General features: G+C 36.1%; 1 protein-coding gene across 2 annotated transcripts in view; it reads right to left on the reverse strand.

Annotated features, from left to right (window-relative positions):
• The window catches only part of EPHA6 (EPH receptor A6), a 513578-nt gene that overhangs the window by 221306 nt on the left and 276678 nt on the right, over positions 1 to 15594 (reverse strand). For both annotated transcript variants that reach the window (XM_056329721.1, XM_056329720.1), the window contains exon 5: positions 10194 to 10529. In XM_056329721.1, the coding sequence (XP_056185696.1) occupies positions 10194 to 10529 (336 nt within the window). The remainder of the gene's footprint in view (positions 1 to 10193; positions 10530 to 15594) is intronic.

Raw genomic sequence — 15594 nt, forward strand, 5'->3', positions numbered from 1 at the left:
ATCAGTTAAAATACTTTCCCTTTATTAGAATAAATCATATCTATGAATATATGGAAACAAGGCATAAAAAAGCCACCTTGTGTCTAATTAGTACATGATACTTCTAGCTTGACAGAAAAATGCACAAACTGAGGGAAGAAGGCAGACACTTATTTGCCTGTATTTTTGATAGACCATAGCCTATCATCCTTGAACTATGGACTGAGTTTCCAGAGCCTCATTATTCCATTACCCTAGCTTGAAAAAAATATTTTTTTTTGCCCTCATTGATCTTCAATTACAGGATAAAAAGAATTGTTAGATAATTTTAGAACAGTCTAATTTTGAAAAATGGAGTTTGGAGTTTAATATTATGTATATATGAACTAGACATTGGATCGAGACCATTTGTTTTCCAGACAGCTTTGAGTTAATAAAATAAAATGATCATTTGTTTCTAAAGTGTAAAATACAATATTGGAAACTGGTTGAACAACTTGTCAGTGACTTACAGGATCGTACATCAGCTGTTTGCTATGCATAATAAGTTGGAATTTATAAGTCACTTAGATAATACACATTAATCTCCAAATACTTCAATACAATTATAGATCAAGTACATGATTTTGAAAGTGCTGCATGTATTATTTAAGATGATATGGAAAACACAAATTTAGAAATATTACTTTATATTCAGACAGAATAAGCACAAAGAAAATTCTTGCAAATGTAAATTAATTCAATGAAGAATGGGATTTAATTAACACTACAGCAAGTCATAGAGTTTGCCATTAAATTCAGCAGAAAAGTTGTGACTAGTTATCCAAGTACTGTGGATGAAGGCAAAAGAGTTAAGCAAGTGTAGAGGAGACAACAGGAGAGTTCAGGAAACATCAGCTGAGCCAGGCCTCCCTTGCCAAGGGGTCATCTGTAACTGACTTCCAGTGAAACAGCTTTGGGACATTAGATCTAATTTTGCACATAGAGATTTCTTGGAAATATTTGCTTTAAAATTTCAGTTTTCAAATAGTAGTTTAGTGTACAAGATGACATTGTTATTCCAAGAAAAAAATATACAGTGATCAAATTGGTCTAATTTGCTGAATACATGCTTTTTAAAAAAGTATTAAATCTATTTTTTTAAGCTTATTTTGTGTATTATGAATTTTTTTATTCACATGCCTCTTCCTTTCACACATGTTTTCCTTGTAATGGTTCTGTGCATCACCTTCCTTCTCCTTTTGGCTATCATGACTCTACATGCAGGCAGCAAAATCAAGTGCTTTTATCTGGTGCAGTGTTTGCCAACTTCCACGTCACTTCAGCAAAGTGAAAACAACCAAGACAAAATATTCTGAATAGTTAGTCCTACACAGAATTAGTTGCAGTCACTCCAGAAGGTCATCAAAGTATGAAACTGATTTAAAATGGTTTTATTGAAAAAGTCCACTTTAGAACTTGTAGCCATGTCTTGAATATCTAATAATATCCCTGCTTAATTAAGTGAAGGTTTAAAGTGAAGTCTTAAATGAGGAGAAATAAAGAAAAAATATGCAGATTTAATGTGCAAAAAATCACTTCTCAATTGAAATTACAGACTTCAAGCTAGAGGAAATAATATTTAGCAGAAGTAGAGTGCCTTTTTTTTTCTTCTTTTGCTTCTGGCCAACCAATACACTGGCCAGTCTTGATGCTGGTTGTCATCCCCTGCCTAATCTGTCAGACTAGGATTCGGACTAGATTAAGAAGGCTCACTTGTGATAGGGGTTGTTAAAGGCAACATGCATTTCTAAAATAATATTGAGTGCATATCCTGGCTACTCTGAACTTTTCAGAGGAGCAATCATTACTATTTGTTCATTGGAGACCCCGTATAAATTTTACCACAGTGGGAAAACATTTAAATATGTAACACAGATATGAAGATAGTAAACAGATGTCCCTCACTGTTAGTCTTGGCAGAAAAAGGTGAAAGTGTATTATTAGAAATAACTTGAATCTAACAGAACTGAAAATAAATGGACTTCTGAAGCTTAGGAAACTATGTAATTTTGAGTCTGCTTTCAACCTTATTCCAATGTGCATAACTTAATACCATTATTGTATATAAATGAAAACTATTTCCAAACTGTGAGCCTAAGGCAAATGCATATGGAAGAGTCACAGAAGTGGAAGGAGAAGGGTTGTTGAGTGTAATGAAGAAACTACATTTTAAGAAGCAAATGAATCGGAGCAACCTGCTACCAACATAATTGCTTTAAAGACCGCACAGCAAACATCAGCAGAATTGGCTTGTAATTTACCATGTCCTTCATTTTGAACATGCTCCCTAAAGGTTTGCGTGAAAGTCATGACATCTACAAACACAATTTGTTTCAGATTGACTAGCCATGATGAATGTCTTCTGTTACTACCCCAAACAAAACCGCTCCTCTTGGCAAGAATGCAACAGAAGTCTTCATTTCACTTGCCATATACTGGGAACACCAGCATTGCGGTTGTTTTGTTGGTTTTGTTTGTTTTTTTTCAAATGAAATAGCTTTTAGAAATGTTTAGGTAAGTTTTGAAAAGAGAAGGTTCCTAATGTAACTCTGAAGAATTTTGTAATTGTGGCAAAGGTTTCTAATTACTTAGGTCACCAGTTTATATCTGAAATATCTTGTACCCTACCCTAACCAGAATACTCAATAATGATAATTCTAACTACATATCATTCATTGTGAGAAAGTCCCAGCTAATTAAAATATGCTTGATTATCCTAACAGGACTCTAAGCTGAGTAGTGTGTAGACAGCACCAATAAGCTTATTCAACATTGCTGTTTAAAATTACCAAAGCTGATGAATAAACAACTCATTCTTAGGGGTCTTAATCATGTTGAATGCCCTTCACAGCTACTGACCACACCAGGAACAAACAAAATAATGGCATATGTCTTATCTCAGTGCTGTATGCCTACCAATTTATTTGTAACAATTATTTTACATTTTTCTCCACAAAAGCTCCTTTTACATATTGAAAAAAACCCCACCCTATTATTATTAAATACACAATTGTTGCAGCATTTGGACATTGTGTTTTAGTGACTACAGCTTAAATCAGAAACTTGCTGAAAATGCATGTCACAGACAAATTGCCAATGGTTATAAGTGTGCTATGCAATGAAAGAAACTATTATAAAAGCTGAAAGACCACACTGCTAAGTATATTATGGGAAAAATACTTTACAGTATCGATTAACCTCTTTCCCCTCCTCCTTCAAACTAGAATTTCATTTTGTTCTCCTCATATTGCGTAACTTAGAGAAACATATCTTAAAGCCATGCATAATCTGACTAGTTTAACGGATGATACTGGTGAATAAGAAAAGAAAGCAAATGGAATCAGGTTGACTTTCACCGCATTAAAGAAATGGCTGATCATCAGTAACTGCCAGCAGAAAAAGAACATATTTGCTAAAGAAAAATTCTAACTATTTAAAAAATCTTTGGGATATAAATCAACATTGTTTTAAACTCCAATTTTTCACCTATGATTACTGTGTTGTAATCAAGCATATGTGTAAAGAAACATGATCAAAAAGTAGTCTAAATGTACAGAGATGACCAGCAGATGAAAATCTATGGGTAACAACTACGCTGCACAAAGACCTTGCCTCAAAACTCTGAATTTTGGCAGACCTGAAGAGTGTTCAACAGAACATTAGTTGAACAAGTCTGAGAATTGAAATTTAGCATTTTTATCTTGTGGTTTTCTTTGCAACTGTAAATGCTCTGATTTATATACACACACTGGCATATATACACATATACATTCATAGAGTTCAACAGACTGGCCTGAATATTCATTGCAGGATGCTGAATACCTTTTTTAAATGTATCATTTAAATATATTGTTCAGAAGTGGATTTTAAAAGGGAGCACACATCTCAAACTTTTTTTTTGTTTAGTAATCCCTCTTCCTGTCTTCGTGTCACATTCAGTATGGGCACAAACAGACAGTCCCTAGCCAGTAACCAACAAGTTAATGTTTCTTTTCAAATTTTTCACATAAATTAGCACCCACAGCACTGTTCTGCACTGCTCCCATGACAGCACAGGGTTTGGTAGAACCTGTCTGTATCAACACAGCTGTAGGTGTTAGGTAAACAATTGCCATAAATCTCTCATTTACTGTCATCTACGAAAATTTCATCATCTTTCTTCACGTGGCTTGAGCTCTGATGTGGCAATGTCTGATGGAGGTTGCTTTGTGACTGTTTCATAGCAGGCTTTTATGTGACCTGCTATGCCATTTCAATAATTAGTAACTAGAAATAGCTGCTCCTTTAGATTTATAAACCATTAACATAAGCAGCTGGGAAGATGGTTCAAAGGGCTTCATCACATCATTATGAAAACAGAAGCTTTCTTGACGTTAAAGTTACAAAGGACAATCACATCTGTAGAGATCTGAGATTTAGGGAAAAGAAAAGCAAAGCTGACTTTTGATTAGGGTGAAAGTCAGATGTTACTGTGGGCAACAACTTAGGATAAGCAAACAGGGAACATCCCCGCCACCCCAGTGAGCATCCTGAAGCTCTACTGTCATCAGTCAGAAGGACTAATCCTGATAAACTGTCCTGCCACTGAGATGCTTTTCAGACTGTCGGGTGAGGCTCTTAACAACTTACACAATCCCCATTGTGACTATAATGCTGTACATGCCATTAATTCATGGCATTGCATTCATGTTTATCCCTGGAAGACACACTGAAATCTTTTCTCAGTTCCCACAGCTCTAAGAAAGTGATAAGAGGTTGCTGTTGCTACACATCATCCACACTGGGTTACAAATATCAGGAGCCACCTGTACTAGGAACAGTGAATTGGAATTTGGAAAATAACTTACTTGGAAAAAGGAATTAGATGAAAGGCAATCCCTTTCAGACACTGGCAAGATTTTACAATCAGATTAGGAAATATCTTATCATCTAGGATATATCTGCCAATGGCTCACATAAAATAAATATATTAGACAACGAAATCCTGCTAGATTTGCAGTTTCAGAATCTGCCTGAAAACTTCAGCTTGTCACACTAGATGGACGCAGCGGAACTAGACAGGTCTTTAATACAGTGACAGGGTGTGTGCCCACACAGGGTGACATCTCTCAAGCCTCAAACTTTGTCCACTGGTAGCAGGTCTTTGATGTCTGGTCTGTGAGTGACTAGAGTCACTCACAAACTGCAGAACTGAGGGAGGAAATGAGATTTCTGGGATGCAATGGCAGAAGAGGTATTTCTCCAGTGTAAACGTTCCACCAAGGCAGCAAAGACATGCGGAAGGAGCCCACGAATGGAACAACGCCTGCGAAGCATCCCATAGCTGGAGTGTGATCCTAGGGGGGACTTGCAGGTGAGCTGGAGAGAGCTGGGGGCTGCCAACATGGAGGGACACGATGCAGTGAAGATGCAGACTGGACAATGGGGAAACTATTCAGTCAAAGAAACGCTACAGCTACGGAGTGCTGCTCTACAGCTACGGAGTGCTGCTCTACAGCTACGGAGTGCTGCTCTACAGTGAGGGAGTGCTGCTCTACAGCTACGGAGTGCTGCTCTACAGTGAGGGAGTGCTGCTCTACAGCTACGGAGTGCTGCTCTACAGTGATGCAGATGAAATGGTGGACTGCAATGGAGCAGGCCACTCTGTCTGTATAATCACGTACTCAGGGTATGTCTCATGGCTTTACTCCCACTCTACGTAGTGTAACATTAAAACCCTCTCTGTTCTCAAGGAATACAACACATACATGTGAAGTGAGTGAATGTGTATGTGGACTGTTACTTGGAAATAGGAACTATTGTTTTAAGTTCTGTTTTGCTTAATTATTCATTATTTGCTGAATTATGCATGAAAAACCTCAAGTACTTCTGAATTTTCTTTAAGCAATGCAGACTCCAAGGCATGCTAAGAAAGTTATATAGTGAGGTGTCTTTTCCTTCCATTAGTCATAAGAGAAACATAAATCACAATTCAGAATATAATTCTCTGCTTCTTCACACAATGATTTAAAGTCGATTGGGTACAATTACTTCATACTCAGCATATTTACTGCTGTATAAAACTTTCTTGCACCCATAAAGAAAAGGGATCCAGGCACTTTTCTGAACAACAGTATTGTTAAACATGTTTTGATGAGGCTTTTTCTTGAAAACATGTTTTACCTTTCAGTTGTTTACTTCAGCAGTGATTTGGGAAAGCACTTAATATGTGCTAATGTTCTTCCTTGAACAGGGACTTGGCTTAAGTGCTTTTCTGAGCAGAATCTCGCATTTATCTGTCCATTTATCTGAATTTAAAGTAGGCAATATTTGTTATCTCAAAACATTTTGAAACAAAGCTACACAAGAGTAGCATATAGCTTACTTTCCTCATCACTCCATCTGCAACATCTGTGCTTCCTAACACATCCCTACCCCATCCCTGTTTGCCACACTTTCTGGACAAAGACACAGCATGTGCTGTGATCATACAGGAACTATATATATTCTTTTTTTACTGACTAGCCAAAAGACAGGTTAAGTGGTCAGTCAGCTGGTATCTCTAGTCCAGTAAGTAAGCCTTACCTAGCTGAACCTTGCTTTACAACTTGCAGACCCAGTCAACAGCTTGGTGACTCTAAGTGGTCATTTTTCACAATTTTGAGAGAACATAAGATCTGTGAAATTTTTTTCTCTTTTATCAAGAAAATGGCTAATGGGTTTACAGTTCTTTATGGTGCCTGACAGACAACGTCACTACAGAAACTTTGTTTCCTTATGAAGCCTGACGGGAAAACCCAAAAACGTGGATATTGAATTTATGAATACCTGTACAAAATTAGTAATGAAAAAAGTCATGAAAACCACCAAGTTCATTTTATATGACTTAATATTTTTTCCCTAGTATTTATTAAGGTCTGGTAATGGTTTAGTCATCAAATCTCAGCGAGGTTTAGGGGTTGCATTTCGCAAAGCCTTTTCAGAGTGCTGCTTTCCTTTTGTCTGCTTTTTGTCATTATAGCTGAGCAGTATACTTAATCTTGTTAATGCTGGTGATTGCAGTGAGGAGGCAGTTAAGATTTTAATACTAGTGATGCTAGAGCTCTGTGCATAAAGATGAGCCCTAATCACTTTTGAATTAGCTCACTTCTGTCAGCAAATATTCTTCCTCTTCGGTGCTCTCACACTACTGTACTCACTAGCTGTGGTAGAATACAATCCAGTTTCTGTGGATGCCCACCGTACTCTGCATTACTTTATTCAGCAAAATGCGAACAGCTATAATTTCTCCAAACGAGAGAAAAAACATTGAAGAACAAGTGAAGAATTTTGCATGTTTAAAGAAGAATCTGTTAATTTCACATAAACCATCAAAAAGAAAGAGCCACTAGAGGGAAGTAAATCCAATATACTCAAAGAATATAAAATGCTAGCTCCTCAGCTACTCTAAATTATTGTGGCTAACAGAATGGTCTGAATTTACAACAGCTGAAGATATTGTTCTATATTCTTAAAAAAGAAAGGACAATTTATTTATAGAGGTCTAGCACTTCATGCAATGTGTATACCAAAAACATTAAAAGGGTATGTATGAAAAGATTACATATAAAAAGCCAGTATGAACATGGGATAAGTATGTTTTGTAGGTATAAATTATTATAGAGCTAGATCTTTCATATTAGATAAACATCAAAAGAGAAACACTGTTCTAAACCAATATGTTTGGACTTCAAGTAATGCAGTCCTTGTACACATTAGGATATTTTTGATTTGATGTCTTTGAATCTTTTTTTTATATGAGCATATGCGCAAACCTCAAACGCCATGCAAAATTACTGTCCATTTCAGTATAATTAATATTATAAGGAAATATTGTAACAGTGAGTGTCCCGTTTGGTCATGTAGATATTAAAAAAAAGGCAATATAAAGGCAATTATTTAGTATTTTTGGAAAATACAGCAAAAGCAAAACTATAAATGGTTTACTAATAGCTGGCTAGCAATAAAAATAAAAAAGGTCACCATCCCTTTTATCTGAGAACAATGTGATTTACAAACATTAATAAAATCTCTGCAATGTTCTGAAGCTTTTGTTCTACAGCTTTCTTTTCTAAGGTTAGATATCCTAGCTTTCTCTGTATCACTTCTTATTTATGACTAAAAGTGACTCACAAAAAGTATTTATTGTCCTCTCAACAATTTCCATCAACAAAAACTTCATTAATTTTCTGCCATATTTTGTATGACATTATCTTTTTTTACCTCTAAATATATAGTTACCCTGCTTATGATTTTATAAAACTACACAGTTTGTAAGCTTACAAAAATGGTTTTATCTTTATAACTACATTTTATAGATGCCTCCATTTCATTTATTACAATGCTTTCTCCTGCAAAGCTGTCTTTTTATATCCAAATAAAATGACAGATATTCCGGAAATCTGGTCTTAAATTCCCTGAAGCCCTTCCAACAACACTTTCAGTAATGTAAGAATTAGTATTGAGAACGCAAGCAGTCTACACTCTAGAGTTTACTGTCAGTGTGTCACAAATTATCAAAACATTGGTCCTTGCACTGCTTTGAGTAAACTGCAGTGAAAATCTATATCCTTAAACCAGGAACAGACAACAGCAAAAGACATTATTTTTTAAAAACCCACCACTTAAATACACATCACAAGCTGTGTTCACACAGCTGTTAGCCAGTTTGAAAACAAACTGTATCTCTGGTGACCTCCACCTGTGCACGCTTGATGACTTGCATTTAGTAACACGCAACAAAACATCTAAAAATAAGTACACCGAGGGGTAGTTCCGGGCACGGTGTTGTCTTCCATTAATGAGAAAGGAAAAGAGAGATACAGGTTCGCAACATGATACATAGCCTAAGAGCTTAAGGCAATTCTCAGTGCAAGGCATGTATCATTAGGCATCTTATATAATTAGCTCTTCTGTTACCATCATCGCATGAATGGTGAGCGAGTAGTTTTCATGTTTTTTCTAATCCATTTTCATGAATATTATTAGTATTACCATCGCTGCCATTATCATCATCATCACAGCAAGCTGTTAATTTTTGTATGCCCAAAGGCAAACAAGTCATTACTTACTCATCAACAAAACTACTTGTCCCAGATACACAGGTAAGCAGCTTTTTGCTAGACTGATCAGTGAAAGAACCCAGGGCCTTCCTACAAGCGGAACATAACAGGATCCTCCTGAACATTAGCACTTGTACTAAATACTCTCATATTATCAAAGGTCTTCTACTCAAAATGGTACTTGCGCCAGTTTGGTTCCTGTTCTACATTAAACACTTCAGCTACAGTTGCAATGTCACTGCACAGTAGGTGAAAAACATTTCTGGAACAAATGTCAGCAAGGGATAATTTTGAAATAACCTTCTCATCTACAGTAATACAAGGCAGAAGATAACACTGCTATACAGATTGCTTCGTTGGTAACCTATGATGCTGTTTTCTGGCATAGTAAGTATTTCTAAAGATGGAAAAGGAAAAAAGTTGCAGAAATGAACAAAAATATAGAGCTCTTAGTTTCCCATGTTTCTCATAAAGGTTGACCTTGGACATGAATTTGAACTGAAATGGGGGGAAGAAAAAGCTCAAAAACAATAATGCAAAGTGGACAATTAAAGGAACAAAACCGTCTGTCAGGATACCTCACCTAAGGAAATGGCTCACTCAAATGTTGAAATTCCTTACAGTGAAGCATGATGTAGTACTACTATGAAACATGGATACTAAAGGAAGTAAGTGCACATTCATTTAACTTTTGAATTGTGAAATTGTAATGGATAACCTATGGTGTTTTACTCTTTCAAAAGTAAAATTGTAAGGAAAGACTTGGAAAAGCATCAGCGCCGTCTCCAGTTCTGATGAACCACTGATACAGTTAGTCTCGGGTAGTTAAAGCTCGCACTTCATTTTAAACAGGAAGGTACATTTTTGTGCCCTTTGTAATGGGGTCAAGGGCCAGCTGCCAAAAGCATTTAATGCCCTCATCAGCAGAAGCTGACAGAAGCTGAAAGTCCTCACCAAAAGCACTTAAAAACATTTAACAATCTGCAAAACATCCTAACTTGCTGATCCAGACTTCCAAGAAACAAAACGATCTCCCTAACAAGGGCGTAGATGACAGGGGCACAGTAACAGACATGCAGTGCAGGGACTTACCATCTTGGTCTGTGGTAACCGTGATAGCTGTGAACTGCTTGGGAGAGAAACTCAGCTCTGAGACCCCATTTGTGGCTTCTATTTCAAAGGTGTAGTTCACGTGTGCCACAAAGTCAAGCACTGTCACCGAGGAGTTGATGAGACCTGTGTGCCTGGGGATGAAACGGATACCTCCCCCACAAATCTCACACTGGCTGGCATCCGACCCACATTTCTTACAGATGACACTGTAAGTGAGATCTTTTCTTCCTCCGGTATCACTCGGGGGGCTCCATTCCAACATAAGAGCTGTTTCGTTAATGTTAAAAATGACATTCCTTGGAGCAGAAGGCGGCCCTGCAGAGAAGGAGGGGAAAGCCTGTTAAGTGACAGTTGTCTATTTTGGAGAAAAAAAGAAATCATGAAAAAAATACATTAATCTTAAGACAATTATTTGCAAAAAGATGCTAAAAGAATTATGTTTCAATTTAATGTAAAATTTAAAAATTATCTAAATACAATCTTTGAAAATTAAGCAGGAATAATAAATGCATGGGATCATAGAAAGCTGAATAATCTAAATAAATTAGAATTAATGCAGAAATAATTTAAGGCAACATAAAAATGACTTGGGAATGTCAAAGCTAGACTTGATAACACAAATTTGCACTAAATATGTCTTGATCTTGTGGGATACTGGGGTAGAGTTTAACCACAAAATTTATTTCCTTATTTTATGTCTTGTAATGTAGGCTTTTCTGATACTTATAATCTTTGATGTTTTATAAGAGTCAAATTGAATAATAAATAAATACCAGCTTTGGAAAAACTACAAGAAGTAAAATTGTTTGTACTAGTCCTGCAATGCCAGATATTTTTTCTATCCTTCACGGCTTTTCCCTGGGAATTTCTTTGCTGCTGTTCATTAGTAGCATTAGGTGGCAACAAGCCAAGACTATTAGGCACAAGAGACAGTTTACAAGTTGTTTTTTTTCTTTCCCAGATGGCACCTCATCAGCATCAGTATAACAGTGAAGACATCAACCTTGCAAGCTAAAGGTCTAACAGGGTGGCTGCAAAGCAGGAGAAAAAATAATTCATGAAGACTCTGAGGAGGAATGCAAAGATAGTTGCAGCAGGCAGAGTACAGGAAAGCTCTCAGCTAGCAAGCAGGTGGTAAAACTGTGTACTGTGACCCATTTCCCATAGCTCCCACACTAGTCAAGTTATGTCCAACAAGTCTGAAGCTGTTATGCTGACTTACTGTGTAGGATCATACGTAAATCACCTGAGGCTTTACTTATCAGCTTCCACAGCCTGATGGAAGAACTTTACCATCTGATGATTTTTCAGATAGCAATGAATGAAGGGGTGAAGGAAAGGCAGAAATTGTTAAATGAAGTCTGAATAATCTTATCTCAATTTCTTATTATATTCTTTTTCTTCCACTTAACATATTTCAACCAAGAACTTACAGACACATGGTTTTCAAAACCAATTTCTATATAGTCCCAAAATATGCCTATACAAATTATGTAAGAGACACAGATGTGGTAAAATGCAAGGCTTTATACTCCAGGTTTTCACATATGTAAGATGACTGTGGTAAACTTAACTGGCAAACTCTGGGTTTTTTTGAGCTGATTGAGTTAAATAAGCATTATATTCCAAGCTCTCAACATAAAATGACAGTGCATGTGGATTGCCTCGCCAATGGTTAGCAGAACTTTGAAAATTTTCAGCTTGCTTTGCAGCTTTCCATGATTTATACAACCTGCCTGCAAGACTTAAGTGTAAAGTTTTGATTGAGATGCTGTTCAAACTTTGAGTGAGCTTTTCATTACTTCAGGGCCTCTTAAGCCGGCTGAAAGACTATGTGAAACATTTGCAAATGACATCAGCCAATTCTCATCCAGAGTGTATTTTACCCAACAAATTGAGTGGCACAGTAAATGTGAGAGACTTAGATAGTTAAAATACCATAATGTCCTTTATAAAACTTTTAAGACAATGAAAAAGGAACTAAACAAAGAAAAAAAATATTGATCAACACTTGCAAATTCCAGTTCTACAACTGGTAGCATGAGGACAAGACCTTGTGCCCAAAGGATGTCAGATAAATAAATGGTCAGATCTTTGCATTAGGGAGGAAAACAAAATATAAAAGCTCCTCCTGACATTTGACACACAAATCAGGTTCTCAAATTTTGGCAAAAAACCCCCAACAAACAAACAAAACAAAACTGTTATTAATTGTTGAAGATGACCCTGAATACTAAAATGGACTATACTTTAAAGTATAAATGGAATACTAAAAGTATAAATGTTTAAATGGAAAACATTATCTTACATTTTACTAATAAACTATGTAGTAGCAAAGATTCAGTTGTACGTACACATAGCAGCAAGAATGAATATTAACTTCCATGAAGGAAAGAGGCAATAATAGTTGCAGAAAGAAAGTCACTGTTCACTGATATTTTTGATTTTTAACTCATGCTGTTTGTTTACTTATGTGGCATAAATGTGAGTATAAAAGCTGGAATGCTTGTAAAGGGAAAAAAAAACTTTCTATGGTGTGGGAGGGATAACATGGACAAACAAAAAAATAATTAAGGAATTCTGTGAACTGTAGTTGAACATTTGAGCTGCTTTTTTCTTTCTGGTATCCATTCATAACTTTAAATAATGGAGACTGTGCTTTCATTAAAATGATTTTTGGCCTGAAGTAAATGATGAGTTAGCTGCCAGTTTTCAAGCATTTGATAATTAAAATATTTGGGAGTTTTATATTGCTTTGGATTTTTTTAGTGGACAAGAAAGTAGAAAATATTTTGTATGTGTATTTATTTTTACATCTATCTGTGCAGAGTTCATAGCAGCCAAAAAGCCCTGGACTGTAAAGACCAGTTATTTTGCAGTGTATCAAGGAATCATTTAGCTGAACAGTATGTGTCTTATTTGTACTGAAGATCGATATTTCTGGAACCTGTCAGATGAAAATTGTATTTGTAATTTGCAATTTTTATGGTTACAGAGAATATTTTGAGTATTTCCTTCCTGCTCTTTGACTGTGACCTTGTGCTAAGTCTAACACTGAAGCATTTGAAATACTGTAGTAAGTATTTATAAATGCAACTAGTTAACAAAGGCTATTTATGTTACATCATTTTCCAACGGTATGGAAAACAGAGGCAGGTACAGCCTTGAAAATACTGATGTGGTCCAAAAGCCCCTACAGCCTTAGAGTGTCTCAGATTTACAAATCCCAAAAGTTCCCATAAAATTACTGTGAGGCTGATGGTTCTAGTTACTCTGGAGAACAGTCCTGAGATCAGAATAAACTCAAACTACCACAGATTATGTCAGCATCAGTTATTATTTACATGCAGAATACATGAATAATTATGTTTCCTCTAAAAACATGCTGTGAGAATTAAATAATGACTGGTCTTAACAAATTCCCACTGTTAAAACCAATGAGGAGCTTTAGAAATATGGAGGATGAGCTTTAATTGCACTTACGTATGTGCATAACTAAGCGGATCAGTAATCCCCTTGAAATAATTGGTAATACTCATGCACTTAAAACTAAGCATGTGTGTAATTGCTAGAAGGATTGGAACCAATGTTTCAAAACTGGCTTAAATTTAATCTTACATAAACTATAGCTATCAAGACAATGGGTCCTCACAGCCGAGTTTTTTTATGTTATTTCATCAACTTTGGTGGGCCAAAACAGGAATCAATCTGAATCAGGGCAACAGAAGAGCTTTGTCTGGCTTTGCCAATTCTAAATTTCTATCAGATTTTTGTTGTACTATATGTAGATGGCATCAGTAGAAGAACCAATACAGTAAGTAAAAAATATTTTTTTAAAGAAAGTGTATTTTATTTGTACTAGAGAGTGAAGGTCCTTATATTCATGATTTGGAAGTTAACTGTAAGAGATAACATGAATTATTGTACATTCATATTTCAATGAATAGGGAAAACATTATCAATTATGTTAAGAGGTTTCTGAAAGTATGTGACTGTCCGCCTGCAAATACTGAAAAAAACCTCAGACACACTTCATACTCAAGGCCCCTCATGCCAATTTGCACAACGATTAAATAGCTTTTTAATTGCTGTTAAATTATGCCAGTTAAACTGCGATTTCATGCAAATATTAAGCTGTAATGACATGCAGTGAATCATTTACTAAGATTTAGAACTTGGAACAAAGAGAGACAATTAATTCTAATCCTCAGATTCAGTTAAATTATGTGTCACTGGGCTTTTACGAATGTGGCCTGATTGCTTTGTTATCATTTATAAATTATACAAAGATTATTTGACACATTGGAAAAACTTGGCAGTAATAACCCTTCTGCAGACTTCTGTGTGCAAAGCTCTCAGGGATTTCCTTATATTGATTTTTAAAGAAAACAAGTATATTGGTGAAACTGATGGATCCTTTCCTCACAGAAAAAATCACGACTTTGGATTTTATGCAAAAGAATAAAACACAGTTCACATGGATAAGCATTAAAAAAAAATAATGCAGCTCTTCTGTTTCTTAGATGAAATGCAGCCCAAGTTGTGAGTGGTGTCTTTTGCTTCATTTACAAATTAAAATGTAAGATGTATTTCTACGCCCTCTGTGGAGTAGATGGGCATTGATGTTTTGCAGAGAAGCATGCCCGCTCCAAAAGCAAAAGAGCTGAGTTTATGCCTCATTTTGGTTTGCCTGCCCTCTCCCTCTGTGAAGGTGAAGTGTATTTTGCCCTTTATGGAAGGAGAGAGGAGCAAACCCAGTGCTGCAGAAGCCTAGTGAGGGCAATGCAATATGTTAAACACTACAGTGATGACTGTCTGGCAAAAACTGTTGCTTTTTAAGTGAGAACTGCCCATTACCAACTATTGGACGCTCAGAAGTGTGTGTTATTTGAGTACTGAATTTACAGTGGAAGGGCAAAAAATAACCATCGACTTCTGAGAATACTCAGGATCAGCATCTTGCTGTGCCTTGTGAATTCATAATTGCTTTTTTAAATCCATACATACATGTAGCATAAATAAGTGTCCCTTGATGTAGAATGCTGTATTACATGTCTTCCTTTTCAGAATCACTTATTCTGTGAGGCAGGCAGGAAGAATGGAAGCCAGTGAATACAAACCAATACTTCAAGTCTGAGTGCAACGATAAATTGCGAACAAATATATATATAGAATAACAATAGAGGTAGTAAAGTGGAAGGATTCAAGCTCATTGCTTGATTTTGATGACGGAGTAGTCTTGACTTCAAAATAGAGGATATAGTTTGTGACAGAGATTATTGAACAGAGATTAAGTTTGTTGGGTTCAAAATCATTTAAGCATAACATGTAAAGAGATGCATTCAGACTCAGACACTCAATATAAGCCTGCCTGCCTCTG

The sequence above is a fragment of the Falco biarmicus genome, chromosome 2, assembly GCF_023638135.1.
Source record: "Falco biarmicus isolate bFalBia1 chromosome 2, bFalBia1.pri, whole genome shotgun sequence".
NCBI classification, from domain to species: domain Eukaryota; kingdom Metazoa; phylum Chordata; class Aves; order Falconiformes; family Falconidae; genus Falco; species Falco biarmicus.